This window comes from Antechinus flavipes, chromosome 2 (assembly GCF_016432865.1).
Source record: "Antechinus flavipes isolate AdamAnt ecotype Samford, QLD, Australia chromosome 2, AdamAnt_v2, whole genome shotgun sequence".
NCBI lineage: Eukaryota > Metazoa > Chordata > Mammalia > Dasyuromorphia > Dasyuridae > Antechinus > Antechinus flavipes.
In genome coordinates, this window is record NC_067399.1 from 399,157,678 (window position 1) to 399,175,277 (window position 17,600).

General features: G+C 35.4%; 1 protein-coding gene across 2 annotated transcripts in view; it reads left to right on the forward strand.

Annotated features, from left to right (window-relative positions):
• The first annotated feature begins 1,824 nt into the window (after nucleotides 1–1,824).
• The window catches only part of DCTN4 (dynactin subunit 4), a 51,608-nt gene continuing 35,832 nt past the window's right edge, over nucleotides 1,825–17,600 (forward strand). For both annotated transcript variants that reach the window (XM_051978702.1, XM_051978703.1), the window contains exons 1-2: nucleotides 1,825–2,012; nucleotides 11,055–11,125. In XM_051978702.1, the coding sequence (XP_051834662.1) occupies nucleotides 1,878–2,012; nucleotides 11,055–11,125 (206 nt within the window). In that variant the 5' untranslated portion in view covers nucleotides 1,825–1,877. The remainder of the gene's footprint in view (nucleotides 2,013–11,054; nucleotides 11,126–17,600) is intronic.

The window sequence follows — 17,600 nt, forward strand, 5'->3', positions numbered from 1 at the left end:
TTGTGGTTAATTCAAGATCTAATTCAGCCTGTGACTCTAGCCCAGAAACTGGTATAAATATGGGACTCTTAGTCTAGATTGCTGCTGGTCCCTTAAGAACCAAGCATATCTTGCTATACACATTAAAATATGCTTTAACTGAGAACCAACTTACTCCCTGAAATTCTTTTCCAGAGCAACTCTGATTGATCCTGACCAATCCTCATCAAATACCAAAGGAAAAATACAACTGACAAAATCAGGGCTTATATAATGTGTAATGCCTTTTTTCCTCAAAGAACTCCCAAAGGCAAACTCAGCCTTGCCCATAACCTGTACACTGTGAATTAAGAGGTGCTAAGAAAATCCTTCTGCTCCAAATTATCTCCCACTTACTGCTTGCAATTGTTTAATTCCTTTGTCATATTGCCTACCAATTAGAATCACATAAAGCCAGAGACGGACAGAGACCTCACAAGCCAGAATGTCAGAGCCACATTGCCTGTTACAACACAATGTCAGAGCTCAAAGGGACTTCAGAGATTGTCAGATCATAGGATCACAGGATGGGAGATTTAAAGCTAAGAGATCTTAAAAGTCAAAATCTACTCCTTTCATTTTACAGATGAGGAAACTGGCTGGAAGAAGTTAAATGACTTGCCTAGGGTGACATAGTTTATAGCAAGTGTCTGTTCAACCACATAAAGAAAAAGGAAGTGACAACCCAAAAAATTGATGAGTTAGGACTAGAGTCAGCATATTAAAATCAGCATCAGTGGCAAAAACACAACTAGAATCCCAGTTGCTCTGACTCCTTTGCCAGTGATTGCCCCAAATGTTTTTCTGCCTCAAGTGTCTCCCCACCCCCCATCGTCCATTTAGCCATCATCTTTTCTGTAAAGTGAAGCTCTGACCATGCGTTCTTGCCACAACTCTTTTCAATAAACTCTGGTAGCTTTTTATTACCTCCGAAATAAAATAGAAAATCCTGCTTGGCCTTCAAATCCCTTCATAATGTGGTTCTTTTCTAGCTTTCCGCAATCTTTTTACGTTTTACATCCTGTTGCCTCCCCATCCAGTGACACCGCCCTCTATCCCCTTCCTCCCACACTTCAAATCCCACCAATAAGAAGCCTTTCTGATTCCCCCTAAATGCCAGTGCCTTCCCTTAGAGATTATCCAATTTATCTGGTATGCATTTATTTGTGAATAGTCGCTTGCATGTTGCCACCCTCATTAGATGGAGCTTCTCGAAGACAGGTTGGTTAGGTTTTTTGTTTGTTTGTTTGTTTGTTTGTTTTTTGGGGGAGGGGGTGTTGCCTTTGTATCCCCAGCATTTTGCAGTGCCTGACACATAGTAGGTGCTTTAACAAAGGTTTATTAACTGCCACTTAGTCACCACCTTTCCATAGATGAAGGAAGGGAAGGAAAAATTATCTCATATAATCAAGGTGAACAAGAAGTCTATGCAATAGGACACAGGAGAAGAAACTCATCATAGGCTTAGATGATCTAATGGTGAAACGTCAGGCAGACGTTTCAGGTGGAGGAAAAAAATATATATAGCCAAATAACCGATAGTTGAGCTAACAAAGCCTGTCAGGACACACAGGAGCAGATGGTAGTCAATGATTTTCATTACTACTCCCAAGAACGCGAAACTAGACCAATTATTCTTCCCTACTTCCTCAAGTGACACATGCGCGTTTTGTACTTCGTATGCCTCGAAACACTCGCTTAACGTTGCAAGGTTTCCCATGACTGGCTGCCCAGGAAAGAGAATTTGACGGTTCTAAGTGACGTAACCACTAAGGGAGAAAGTAGGCGGGGCAACAGGAAACAGTTGTCCTTCTGGTCATGTGACAGGGGTGAGTCGCTTTGGCACTTCCCATTCCAAGATGGCGTCGCTGCTGCAATCGGAACGGGTTCTGTACCTGGTCCAAGGAGAGAAAAAGGTTCGAGCTCCGCTCTCGCAGCTGTATTTCTGCCGCTATTGCAGCGAGTTGAGGTCGCTGGAATGTGTCTCACACGAGGTAACCAGAAACCATTTCTGGGATTAATCTCCCATAGAGAGGGGCAAGGGAACTCTGACATTTCAAGGCAGGAATGATCATTTGTCTTCGTTTCCTATTGGTCAACAATTTTGTCACTCTAAATGGGACACGGCTTGGGTGGGGCCGGCTGATCGGGCTAATTATGTAGCGCCCGCCGATAGGCTGAAGCTCGTGGTTTAGCTTGGTTCATCATTGGCGGGGGTGCTGCGCGTATCCCGGCGCAGTTTGTGATTGAGTGAAGGGGCTGTCAGTTAAAGATTAGGGCTGGGTTCCGGTTTTGTGGAGAGGCGTGGTTCTAGAATGAAGGGCTGTGCGTTTTGCTTTTACTTCTAGAATCGCTTGTAACTTGAATTCCTGTATTTCCCTTCATTCTTCTGCTTTACTGCTTTCTTCCGAGGAGAGGTCTCTAGGCTTGCCTTTTTTTTTTTTTTTTAAAACTGCCCCCTCAATACACTCTGTTCCTTTTCCCTGGCTTAGGTCCAAGGCTGCGGGGCATGATGATGAGTCGGGGTGCATGTGTCAGCTTTCTTTATTCTGGGGCTGACGTTTTCAGAGTACAGAACTCTAGAGGGCAGTTTGGGGGATGGGAAGGAGCAAAAAGAATACCAAATTGCCACATTCAGTTTAATTCAAAAGGTATATTTAAATTCCAGCTAGATTCTCAGCACTTAAGAAGAGTTGGAGTGAGTTTGGGCGATGCGGGGCGAGGAGGAGGGTGGGGTTATCAGAAGATGGGTTACTATCCAGTTTAATCCAACAAGCATGGATTGATGTATCGCTTGCCGCGTGCAGGTCACTGTCCTAGGCAGGATACAGAGACAAAATTAGTAAAAAGCCAAACCCTGTTCTCAAGCAATACTGGGGAAGGCTTGATGAAGGAATGTAAGATTTCCATTCAGCAAAGTGCTGTATGCAGGACACTGCTTAAGTAGCTGGAGATTGAACACACACACACATACACACTGCTTGCGTTCAAAGAGCTGTTATTCTCTTGGGGGTTTATAATTTGTAAAATAGTAAGTAAACATAAGGCAAATGCAAAATAATTTCAAGAGGGACATGGTGCTAATAATGGGGGGAGGGGGGAGATTAGGATTAATAAAGACCTGGATGATGTGGCCCCAGCAATGCTTTAAAGAGGGGAGGAGGGAGCTTGTGTAGGAGAACCATATATAAAGGCACAGAGTCAAGAAATAGAATTTTGTGTACCTGGATCAGTTTTTCTGGAAGGGAAATTTCAAGAAAAGGAATAATATAAAATAAGATAGGAAAGGTAGGTGAAAGGCAGGCTATGGGGAGTTTTGAATTTCCAGCTGAGATTTTATTTTTCGTAGAAATAAGGAGCAGCCAGTGAAGATTTTTGAGCAGAGAGTAACATCTTTGTTTAGGATTTTCATTTTGTCAGCATTTGGAGAATAGAATAGAGTAGGGACAGACTGGGAAGGTAGGGACATCAATTAGGAGGCTGTTGCAATAGTACATAGGAAAAATAATGAGGGCCTTCATTACTGTTAAAGATGAGAAAGATTTGAATGGATGGAGTGAAGAATTCAATGGCTATGTCATTTAAAAGTGACAGGATATACCTAAATAACAATGCCTACCATGGAAACCTAGACTTAAGTATTATATCTTATCTCTTGGATTTCAAAAAATGGGAAGAAGGTGAATTTTGCAAGGGATAATGCTTAATAAATGCTTTTCATTAATCCATTCATTTAATGATCTTCATATTAGTTATTGATGCCATTCAGGAATGGATTTTCAAATGTATGTGTACATTTGTACATGTACAAAATACAAAATTTGTGAGTACCTAGAAAGTGAACTAGTACTCTATAGTAAACATAAATCTACTAAATCCAAATTAGCCAGATTGCATTTGGAGGATTATCAGTTTTCCTTCCTCCAAATCTCAGTGATTGTGAAGCCTCTTTTTAAGTTTTTGATATTGTTGACCACTCTGCCTTCCTTGATCCTTTGTCCTCCATTTTTGTCTTTTATGACACAGCACTCACATAGTTCCTTTTCTACTTGCTTGAGTGCTACTTTTTGACCTCCTTGGCTAGATCATCTATGTTCTTAGTCACAACCTGGAACTCTCTAAAGGTTATGGCCTGAGCTCTTATTTGTCTATATACTCTTAGTGATCTAATTACCTCCCATATATTCAAGTTTCATTTCTTTACAAATGACTCAAATCTATCTCTAATATCTTCTTAGCTCCAATTTTTATTGTCTGTTATATATACTTTTATTTGGATATTTTCTGGAATCTTAAACTCAACAAGTCCAAAACAAAATTCATCTTTCACCCTAAATCCAACTCTCTTCCTAAGTTTATTAATGCTGAGAGTCCCACCATCCTTCCAGTAACACCAAGTTCTCACTCTTTCTTTTCTCTCATTCTCCATATCTATTCAATTATCAAGTTTAATCATTCTAGTTAAATCAACAAGCATTTATTAAAGACTTAATATGTACTAGGTAACTTCAACTACAGGGATACACACACACACACACACACACACACACACTTGCACAAGTCTCTGATCTCAAGAAGCACATGGTCTAATAGGAGAGATAACACATAAGCAACTGTGATATAAATGGGATAAACTGGAGATAATCACAGAAAAAAGGTACCAGCATTAAGGAGAATTAGGAAAGACTTCTTGTTGAAGATGAGGAGGACTTGAAAGAAGTCAATTGTACCACCAAAACATCCCTTGCGTTCATTTCCTTTCCAGTCAGCCTGCTAGCTACCTAGTTGAGACCCTCATTATCTCTCATGTTACCTGTTACAATAGGCTAATCATTTATTTCTCTCCTTCTAATCCATCATTTCACCAATATATCTTATTCACAAATAATAATCTTCCTGAAGCACAAGCTTGACCATGTCAGTTTTCTGTTCAAGAATTTTGAGCTATTCCCTGTTGCTCCTGAAATAAAATAAAAACTCCTTTGTTTGGCATTGCAAGCCTGGTATAATCTAGCCGCATCCTACCTTTCTATAATTAATTCATGTTACTTTCCTTCACATAATTTTCATTGTAACCAAACTGTTCTACTTACTTTCCCAAACTCATCTTCTCAATTTTTGGGCAGATTGCCTCCCAAACTTGAAATGACTTCATATTCTGCTCCAGTTCTTAGAATCACTGGCTTTAATCAAAGTTTAGCTCAGGTGTCATCTACTATTGTCTTTCCTGACATTTCCCATCCTCCATCTCTAAGTTGTTGCTGTTCTTTCTCAGACTATTTTATATTTATTTACTTACATATATATAAGTCCTATTTCTCTTCACCTCTTCCTTCTCATTCCCCTCAGTAGAATGTAAGCTCCTTGAGGACAAGAGTGATATATTTTTTCTTTTTGCCTTGTCTTTTTTTGTTTGTTTTAATTTTAAAAATAGACTAAGAGAAAAGAAAACTAGAAAAGGAATACAAAACAAAATGAAACAAAACAAAAAGAGAACATTGTCATGTACCCAGCAGAACATCAGGGAGGATTCAAAATATATAACAATAAATTATCAGATTAAAAATATATACACATACATATATTAGTAGAAGAAATTATATTCATGAGTATCCATCTTTTTTTATTTCCTAGTAAATTATCTTTTGTTCTCTGCTGCTCATCTTTTTTACTTAATTCCTTTTTCCCTCCTTTCTTTCTTCCCTCCATTCCCAAGCATGCTAGTAGTTAAGAAAGGATATATTATTTTTACATATATAGGAATGTACATACACATGTATAGCCACATATACCTCACTCCTCCACTCCACATACACACACTTATTGTTCCTCTTTGCTTTAATTTTGCTCCTAACTTGCCTTGCTATTACTTAACTTCCTGTCACTCATGGATCCCTCTCTTTTCATTTTCCCACACCCTTTGCTTCCTGATCTGCACATCCATCCCACCTTACTACTTTGGAGGATGCTATATAACCTTCATAGTATATATATAGTGTTGCATAATTAACCCAGTACTGATGTGGATAGGTTTTCAGACCTCTAAGGCCCCCTCCCTTTTCTATTCTTCCTCTGCACCTCATTTGTATTTTACTATTTTTGGTTTAACTTTGCCCCAGTCTTTCTTTTGAGCTGCCCTATTGTTGATGTCAGTCTTAAACATATGGTATTCATTTCCCATTTATAAAAAACATAAATTTGTCCATGTTGACCTGGGAGTCTTGAAATTTGACAATAATATTCCTATGTGTTTCTACAAAGGATCTTGTTGGGGTGGTGATGGGTGAATTTTTTCTATTTCTACTTTCCCCTCATGTTCTATCACTCCAGGACAATTTTCTTGTATTATTTCTTGCATTATTGTGTCAAGGTTCATTTTTTGATCACAACTTTATGGCAGTCCAGTTATTGTTTTATTTTCTCCTCTTGATCTGTTCTCCAGATCTGTTGTTTTTCTTTTGTTTCATATTCTGTTCTATTTTTTCATTTTTTATAATCTGTTTTGTTATTTCTTGATCTTACATAGATTCACTAGCTTCTCTTTGCCCAATTCTAATTTTCAAAGAGTTATTTTCATCTTTAAGAGTGTATCACCTTTTCTAGTTGATTAACTTTTTTTTATTATTTTCTTGTTTTTCTTGGATGGCTTTTATTCATCATTTGTTTGTTTGTTTAGGTTTTTCTTTAATTGGCTTCTCTTGTTAATAATACCTAGCATCTTTTTTTTTTTTTTTAATATCTTTTTATTGATAGAACGCATGCCAGGGTAATTTTTTACAGCATTATCCCTTGCATTCAGTTCTGTTCCGATTTTTCTCCTCCCTCCCTTCACCCCTTCCCCCAGATGGCAAGCAGTCTTTTATATGTTGAATAGGTTACAGTATATCCTGGATACAATATATGTGTGCAGAGCTGAACAGTTTTCTTGTTGCACAGGGAGAATTGAATTCAGAAGGTATAAATAACCCGGGAAGAAAAACAAAAATGCAAGCAGTTTATATTCATTTCCCAGTGTTCTTTCTCTGGGTGTAGCTGCTTCTGTCCATCTTTGATCAATTAAGGCTCTCTTTATCGAAGAGATCCACTTCCATCAGAATACATCCTCAAACAGTATCGTTGTTGAGGTATACAATGATCTCCTGGTCCTGCTCATTTCACTCAGCATCAGTTCATGTAAGTCTCGCCAGTCCTCTCTGTATTCATCCTGCTGAATACCTAGCATCTTGCTCAGATATTTTGTTCCTAGTATCTTGCTCCTCTGTTTGGCTTATAAAGCCTTCCATAACCTGGTCACTTTCTATTATTCCAATCATCTTTAACCTTAACCTACTATTCCCCACCCCATTTTACTCTACAACCCAGTGATATTGGATCCGTGCTGTTCTTTGCACACGACATTCCATCTCCCAACTCTGGGCAATTTGAAGCATTGTCACCAGCTGTCCTTTTTGCCTTTAACTCTCTCCTTCATCTTTTTTGCCCCCTAATTTAATCTGACTTTCTTCAAATCTTAGCCTAAGTCCCTCCTTCTTCAAGAAGACTTTCTCAGTTCCCCCTTAATTCTAGTGCCTTCTCTGTTGATTATTTCCAATTTAATTTCTCTTTATGTTACTTATACAGTCATTTCCATGTTGTTTCCCATGTCAGACTGTGAAGTTCTTAAGTGAAGAGACTTGTGCCTTTCTTTGTACCACTAGTACTTAGCCCCATTCTTAGATTGACCTGGTAAATTCTAGGTAATTGAAGTGAATTTAAGTGACTTGCCTATAGTAAGTGTTAGATGCTAGATATGAAACAAATATTCCTGAATATAAATAAGGCCCACATCATGGTACCCCTTCAACTTTGTAGATGCTTACTAAGTGCTAATTAAATTGAAATTGAATTTACTTTTAGCCACTATATTTTAGGAAGATTTTGACAAGCTAGAGATTATGTCCAGAGGATAAGCAGGATAATAACAAGACTCAAATGTATACCATACAAAGAATGATGAAATTGAGGATGTTTAGCCTGAGGAAAGGAAGATTTAGTGAGGAACATAGTATCTGTATTAAAATACTTAAAAGTGCTGTCAAAGAAAAATTTTTTTTATTCTGCTTGACTCCAGAGGGCAGAACCAGAGGGTGAAAAACGTCAGGATTAAATATTTTATCTAAACATTAAAAAAAAGTTTTTTGGTGGGTAAGGCAATTTTTTTAATGGGCTTGACTGTTTTCTCAGGCATAAGTTTCCTATATTTAGAGATATACAAGTAAAACCCAAACCTCCAATTGTCATGGATGTTATACTAGGAATATTACTACATTAAGTAGGAAGGTGAACGAAATTAATTCTCCAACTAAAATTAATTGTTGCTTCTGAAAATGCTTAGGTTTTCAGCCTAATAGGAATGACTGATATGCCTAGTCTAAGAAATATATTTCTTACTAGAGGAATAGATGAGTAAAGAGCCAATGAATGACAAAATATGACATTAAATGACTTACTGGATCTGTTTCCCTATGATAGTATGGTTGGTAAGCTTTTATTATTGAAATAATACTTTCACATAGGTACTCAAGCACTTAGTTATTGAATTGAATCATACAATAGTTATCTATTAAATAGATATGTTATGTACCTGGTACTGTACAGGTGACATGGTATATGAATATGTGCACACTGTCTTAACACTTCTAGTGTGTTCTAGATGTAGACATCATGGTAATATTTATATTGATCCTCTTCCTAACCTCCAAGAGGATAAGATTCCATCTCCTTATGGGTCTACCTGTTTTCTACAGAATCCATAATAAGACCTTATATGTAGTAAGGACTTAATAAATGCATAATTGAATTTTTCTCTCATGACTTTATGTCTATTTCAAGGAGAAACCTGTCAGAGATGAAACTTTCATTCCATTACTCTCTTAGTTCAAGTTCAATATTCAGATGATATGAGACACTTTTAAATCATTGAACATTTGACACAAAGACGAAACTTTGTGTCAAACTTACTTGCTTTAACAAAGTAACAAGTAACAAAAGTTACTTGCTTTAACACAGCAAAGATATGAAACAAGAATAGTGTCATTTAAACTTCTCTACATGTTGGCCCCATCCTATTCTCCCATTTAAATCTAATCTTATGGTCCACTTTGTTCTAAGAGGCTGTGGCTGGGACTTTTTATGCCCTTAGATGACCAAGAGGCTGTATTTGATTTGAGGTTAATCTTGCAAATCAATTAAGATGGGGAAAGAGCAGCTTCATCTTTTAGATAAAACCTTCCTATGTTGCTGGTAAGAGGAAGGAAACTTCTTGTCATAGGTCTCCGCTCTAACTGGATCTGAAAGCTCTTTGAGGATCATTCAAATTGTTCACTAAATTTTCAAAGGCACATTTGGACTTGATATCTGGAAAAATTAATTAAAAATTAGAACTATCCCCAACTGGAGTGAATTATCTTGAGAGGAAATTTTCCCTCATTTGATCTCTTCAAGCAGAGGCTATATGACTGAATACTTCAGCATGGATTTGATAACCTCTGAATTCCCTTCCCTGCGATTAACAATAATAGCCCACATTTTTACATGCTTTATCATTTTCAAAGTACTCTGTGTGATTCTCACAACCATTTTTTGAAGTAGGTGCTATTATTGTTCTCATTTTGTAGATGAGGAATCTGAAGGTAAAAGAGATTAAATGACCATTCTTTTTCAGCTATGAGTTGTATTAGATGAAAAATATGGACCCTTCCAACTGAAACTTTGTTATCCTGATGTTTTCATATATATTTGAGTTCACAAAGGGAATATCCATGAAGAAGTCATAGAATAAATATATGCCAAACTGTCATATGCCAGCAAATGTAATAGAAATTCAAAAGAGAGGTTATCCTATTAGTAAGCATTTATTAAGCACCTACTAACGTGCCCAGCACTGTGCAAAGCACTGGGGGTACAAAGAAAGGCAAAAGATAGTCCTTGGCCTTGAAGAGCTCACAATCTAATTAATTTGGAAGACAACTTAAAAATACAACCTAAAGTATAAACAAATTATATACAGGAAAAATAGGAAATAATTTACAGAGGGAAGGTGCTAGAATTAAAGGGGGAGGGGAGTTAGAAAAGGCTTCCTGTACAAATAAGGTATATACAGAATATATGCAAAATACAAAGTAATTGGAGAAAGGAAGGAAGAAGTTCTTATGGAGGAGGTAGCTTTTAATATGAACTTTGAAGGAAATCAGGGATTTTAAGGCATGGATAAGAGGGAGTATCTTCTAGCATGGGTATAATTTGTGCAAAACCATAGAGACTGGAGGAGGAAATAGCATGTGTGAGGAATAAAAAGTTTTAATTTGACTAGATTATAGAGTATGTGAAGGGAGATAATATAGGAAGGAAGATAATTTGGAACTAAGTTTTGAAGGACCTTAAATGCCAAAAAAGGAGTTTGTATTTTATCTTAGAGGTAATAGGGAGCCATTGGAGTTTATTGAGCAAGGGAATAACATAATCAGATCTGTGCTTTAGAACTATCCCTTTTGCAGCTATGTAGAGGATAAATTGGAGGACAGATATACAAGTTAGGATGCTATCACAATAATTCAAGTGAGTAAGGTGAAGGACCTGAACTAAGATGATAGTGAGTAGAGAAAAGGAAATAGATGAGTAGAGTAGAGAAAAGAAATAGACAATCTTAATTGTCTGTGTGTATGTATTTTCCCACTGCCACTGTAGATTACCATCTTAAGAGTAATGACTGTCCTATTTATCTTGTACTATGTCTTCCTTAGCACCTAGCACAATGTATTTTTATATGATAGGTATTCAGTAAATAGTTATTGAATATCATTTGTTGAAAATCAGATCTTGGCCACAAAGTATTTGCAATTCTGAACTAGTAGCCTAACTTTTTATTCATGATATCCTTAATGTCAAGTTGAAAAAGGTTATATTAATTATTCTTTTGGTATAGACAAATGACTGCAAATACTATAAAATGTGTTTCTCTACCTCTATTAATATTAAGTTTTGCTGGTTTGCTTTAGGTGGACTCACATTATTGTCCCAGTTGCCTGGAGAATATGCCATCAGCAGAAGCCAAGCTTAAAAAAAACAGGTAAAAGCTATGACTTCATATTTTCTTCAATCATTTTCATTGATGATAAAGAAACATTAACTTAATTATGTTCTTGCCTCTTCTGTTCACCTCCACCTTCTTTATCTACTGCCAGGTCAGCAGTGGATGACTGTGCTTCATTGGATGCCAGTTACTGTAGCACTGGTGCTTTTGGATGAATCTTGCCAGGAACTATCAAAAACACACTTTGCTCTTATTCATTCAGGTTCATTTTTTGTTCTCATGATGACATGAAAAGAAAATTTATAATACAAGAAAAAGCTATTCAATTCAAGTGGCAGTAATTACCTGAAGGGGATGCCTTTAGTCCAACTATGACTTGGACTCTCTTCTAGAGTAAGGAGGACAAAGCATGGAGTAGGGAATCATCAGGGCTTCTATTTTGCTCCATATTTGGACTAAAAAGTACCCTGATCAGATAGGCTATCTTTTTGGAGGCATTTCTAGAGAATCCTTTGAAATAGCTTTCTACCCCATTTATCTGATTCTGGTTTCTGACAAGTTGATCTCAATCTGTTGGAAACCAGTATCCTATGACAATGCTGATTCTGACTCATGCTCTCATCTGTTCAGCACTTCCACATTGAATGTGCCAGAAGAAAAGGAATGGAACTTAAATGTAGAATTTGGTAGAATTAGAAGTCTTTTGGTTCTTGCTGTTTTCTGAAATCAGTGTGAAGTAGTTTTCAGCATCAGTATTTTTATGAGAGAATATTCTAAGAATAAGCTCTAACAAGTCTTTAGTATGGTCCTTGTAGGCATATAAATCCACAAGGACTAAAAAATTTGACATTCATTTTCGGTTCATACCTTGGATTTTTTTTTTTTTTTTTAGTTCATAATTTAAAAAATTAAAAACTTAAATTTCATTTTAGGATACAGATGTGAAATGGATAACTTTACATCTGTGAATATTGGGGTAGGAACTGTAAAGATTATAATCAGATAACTGTATAAATATAAATATATACATATGTTGGATTTAACATACTTTAACATATTTAACGTGGATTGGACTACCTGCCATCTATGGGAGGGGGTGGGGGAAAGAAGGGAAAAGTTGGAACTGAAGGTTTTGCAAGGGTCAATGTCAAAAAATTACCCATGCATATGTTTTGTAAATAAAAAGCTAAAATAAAAATTTAAAAAAATTATGATCTGATAATGTTGTTTTGAGATCACAGTGAACATTTTTATAGCATTCTTAAAAGAAAAGTTGGGAGTTGTTGTTTTTCCTGGAAATAGCTTAGCTTATTTATCCTTTCATCTTCATCCATTGCATTGGAATTATGGTTGAATATAAAAACAATACTGGACCGCTAATATTTTATTTGTTCTGATAATTGAGATCTTTGTTGCCATGAATTAGGTAAAATTATTAAAAGTATTAACATGTTTTGTTAATGATGACAAAAAAATACTCTAAATTAAAACAACATTTTATCCATTTGGTCACTAAATTAGTTAATTTTTTTACTCCTAGCCTTATTGAATTTTTTAATTGGAATAGATCTTAAAGGTTGCCTAGCCTAAATTTTCACAATGAAGAAATCAAAGCTATCAATTTCAGAAAAGATTGGAAAGACATAAACTGATGTTGAGTGAGGTGAACAGAACCAAGAAAACATTGTACACAGTAACAGCAAGATTATGTGATAATCGGCTGTGATAGTGAGCAATGTGGTGAGCCAAGACAGTTCTCATAGACTTGGAATGCAAAACACCATCCATATACGGAGAGAGGACTATGGAGATTGAATGTAGATCAAAGCATAGTTTCATCTTTTTTGTTGGTTTGGTTTTTCTTCCGAGTTTTTTTTTTCCTTTTGGTCTGATTTTTCTTGCACAACATGACAAATACAGAAATATGTTTAAAAAGATTGTACATATTTAACCTATGTCAGATTGCTTGTTTTCTAGGGGAGGAAGGAGGTAAGGAAATGATAGGAGAAAAAATTTGGAACACAAAATCTTTTTATTATTATTTAAATTTTATTTTTTTATTATAATGTTTTATTTTTCAAAATACTTACAAAGATAGTTTTTAGCATTCACCTTTGCAAAATCTTGTTTTTCAAATTTTTCTCTCTCTCTCTCCCCCTCCCCAAGATAGCAAGCAATCTGATATAGGTTAAATGTGTAATTCTTCTAAACATATTTCTATATTTGTCATGCTATGCAAGAAAAATTAGCTCAAAAGAGGAAAAAAAATGGAGAGGAAAATAAAAACATAAAAAAAGGTGAAAATACTATGCTTTGAACCATAGTCTCCATAGTTTTTTCTCTGCATGTGGATGATGCTTTCCATCATAAATCTATTGGACTTGCTTGAATCACTTAATTGTTGAAAAGAGCCAAGTCTGTTACAGTTGATCACATAAGCTTGTTGTTAATGTGTACAATGTTCTTTTAGGTTCTACCCATTTCACTTAGCATCAGTAAGTCTTTCCAGGCTTTTCTGAAATCAGTCTACTTATTTCTTATAGAATAATAATATTCCATAGCATTCATATAATTGATTTATTCAACCATTTCCCCAACTGATGGGCATCTACTCTATTTCCAGTTTCTTGCCACTATAAAAAGGGCTACTACCAACGTTTTGCACATGTGGGTCCTTTTCCCTTTTTTATGATCTCCCTGGAATACAGACCGAGTAGAGACACTGCTGGAGCAAAGGGTATGAACAGTTTGATAGCCCTTTGGGTATAGTTCCAAATTGCCCTCCAGAATGGTTGAATCATTCACAACTCTACCAACAATGCATTAGTGTCACAGTTTTCCCACATCCCTTCCAACATTTATCATTATTTTTTCCTGTCAACTTAGAGGCTTGTCAATCTGAGAGGCTTGAAGTGGTTCCTCAGAGTTGTCTTGATTTGCATTTCTCTAATCAATAGTGATTTAGAGCATGTTTTCATATGACTAGAAATGGCTTTAATTTCATCTGAAACTTGTCATTGATATTCTTTGACCATTTATTAATTGGTAAATGATTTGTATTCTTATAAATTTGAGTCATTTCTCCATATATTTTAGAAATGAGACCTTTATCAGAAACACTGGCCATAAAAATTCTATCCCAGATTTCTACTTCCCTTCTAATCTTGTCTGCATTGGTTTTGCTTGTGCAAAAAACTTTAATTTAATGTAATCAAAATTATCTTTTTTTTATTTCATCTTTGGCCATAAGTTCTTCCCTTCTGGATAGATCTGAATAATAGACCATTCCTTCTCCTCCTAATTTGCTTATTATATCACCCTTTATGTCTAAATTGTAAACTCATTCCTTATCTTGATAGAGGATGTTAGAAGTTAGTGCCCAGATTGTGCCATACTGTTTTCCAGTTTTCCCAGCAATTTTTGTTAAATAATGAATTTTTATCCCAAAACCTGGAGACTTTGGGCTTATCAAAGACTAGATTAATTAATTACTATAGTCATTGACTTTTGTGTCTTAGTGAACACAAAATCTCAGAAAAATGAAGTTGAAGACAATCTTTACATGCATTTGGAAAAATAAAATTCTATTGAGAGAAAAAAAGAAATCAAAGCTGTTCAGTCATATGAAAAAAATGCTTTAAATGACTGTTGATTAGAGGAATGCAAATTAAAACAATTCTGAAGTTCCACATCATATCTATGAGATTGACTAAATGACAAAAAAGGAAAATAATAAATATTGGAAGAGATATCGGAAAACCGATGCATTGTTGGTGGAATTATGACCTGATCTAAACCATCCTGGAGAGCAATTTGGAATTGTGCCCAAAGGGCAATCGAACTGTACCTTTTGATCTAGCAATACTACCACCAGATCTGAATCCTAAAAAGATTTTTAAAAGAAGGGGAGGTCCTTTTTTGTATAAAAACATTTATAACAGCTCTTTTTGTGGTAGCAAAAAATTAAAAATTGAGAAAATAGTCTTCAATTGGAGAGTAGGTAAAAAAAGTTGTGATACATGATTGTGATGGAATATTGCTGTGCTGTAAGAAATGATGAGCAGATTTTGGGAAAACCTGCAGATTTATCTGAAGTGATATAAAGTGAGCCCTTCATTCTTTTTTTTTTTTAATCTTTTTATTTTCAAAACATATGCATGGATAATTTTTCAACATTGTCCCTTGTAAAACCTTGTGTTCCAAATTTCCCCTCCTTTGCCTTACCTTCTCTTCTAGATGGCAAATAATCCAATACATTAAACATGTTAAAAATATGTGTTAAATCCAATATATGCATACATATTTATACATTATCTTGCTGCATAAGAAAAATCAAATCAAAAAGGAAAAAAGATGAGAAAGAAAACAAAATGCAAGCAAACAACACTGAAAAGAGTGAAAATGCTATGTTGTGATCCACACTATTCCTCTCTCAATGTAGGTGGCTCTCATCATCATAAGATCATTGGAACTTTAGCCCTTCATTCTTGTAGATTAGGGAACTGAAGCCAATAGAAGTACTTATCCAGTGTAATAACAGCTAGTTCATGTCAGAATTAAAATTAGAGCACTCCTAGTGGAATGTTCTTTTCCTTTTTTAGATTTCTCATTTTGCTTCTAATTTAGATTTTGTTTGTGCAAAAGCTTTTTAATTTCATGTGTTTAAGTTATCTATTTTACTTCCTGTAATCTCCTTTATCTCATTTACTCTTCCATTATTCATACGTCTGACAGGATATTTTCCCATGCTCCCCTAATTTACTTGTAGTATCACAGCATGTCTAAATCATTTATATTTTGGCCTTGGTATACATTGTGACATGTTAGTCTTTACCTAATAATCCAGACTATTTTCCAGTTTTCCCAGTAATTTTTGTCAGAGTTCGTACCCTCAAAGCTTGGACCTTTGGGTTTAATCAAACACTAGATTTCTATGGTCATTTACAACAATGTATTGTGCACTTAATCTATTCCACTGATCCAGCATTCTCTTTCTTAGCCAGTACCAAATTATTTTTGATAATTACATTTTGAGATCTGGTATAGCTAGACAATCTTCCTCACTTTTTTTTTCCATTTCTTCCATTGATATTCTTGGCTTTTTGTTCTGCTAGATGAATCTCATTATTGTTTTTTCTACCTCTGTAAAACAATTCTTTAGTAATTTGGTTGATATGGCATTGAATAAATAAATTAGCTTAGGTAGAATTGTCATTTTTACTATATTGCCTTGTTTGAACCATGAGCAATTACTTTCTCTTCAGTTGTTTAGATGTGTCTATTTATGTGAAATGTTTTATAATTGAGTTCATATAGTTTTGGATTTGTCTCGGCAGGTAGATTCCCAAATACTTTATATTGTCTACAGTTACATTAAATGGAATTTTTATTTCTGTCTTTTCCTGATGATTTTTATTGCTAGTATATAGAAATACTAATGATTTTTGTGGGTTTATTATACAATCCATAATTTTGCCAAATATGTTGTTTCAATTATTTTAGTTGATTTTCTAGGATTATTTAAGTATACCATCATGTCATCTGCAAAGAGTGAAAATTTATTTTTTCAATTTCTTTTTCTTATCTTATTGCTACAGCTTGCATTTATTTCTGTCACAATGTCTAGTGGTGATAATGGACATTCATGTTTCACTACTGATCTTGTTGAGAAAGCTTCAAGTTTATCACCATTATAGATAATGCTTGCTTATAGTTTTAGATAGATACTACTTATCATTTTAAGAAAGTTTCCATTGATTCCTATGCTTTTTATTGTTTTTAATAGGAATAGGAATGGGTATTCTCTTTTCTCAAAGATTTTTTCTGCATCTATTGATATCATATGATTTTTGTTACTGATATTGTCAGTTATGCTGATAGTTTTCCTGAAGTGTTCTTTTCATTTATTCTATCTTTATTCCATTGTAAGCATTCTTTCTATGCAAATGCAATGTTGATTTCAAATCCTAGTTTTATTCTTAATACTCCCCTCACACTCCTTCATCCAGTATAATGTTCTCTTCTCTCAAGTATAATCATTCTCTGGAAGCAGATTTCCTGGAGGGCTTCTGGAGGCAGCCTTCGTTTCAGTTCAAAGTAATAATCACCTCAAATGCAGCCAGGAATTAAAGTCCAGTCCTTTATTGTCTCTTCCAAAATAGCCCAGTTAGCTTTCTTAGAGGCCTATCTCTTTCCTTGTTTCCAAGAGCTCTTGTTGCTAGTCCTTTAGCTCTTCCAGCTTCTGAAGCCTCTAGCTCAACTCTGACGCCCCAGCCTCCAGTCAGCAGAAAGGTGATATATATGAAATGAATCTGAGTGTAGGCTTGTGGGTTAATGGGCTTGTCCTTCCTGACTTGTGAATCTCCTGGACTTGTGAATCTCCCGGAGTGCCTATCAATTCCAGTGACTTAGCACTTTTGTAAGAATCAAAACCATCCAGTCACTTGCCCAATGCCATGGATTCTAGTTCTGCATTATCTTTGTCTTCTTTTTAAACCCGCAGTTCTGCCAT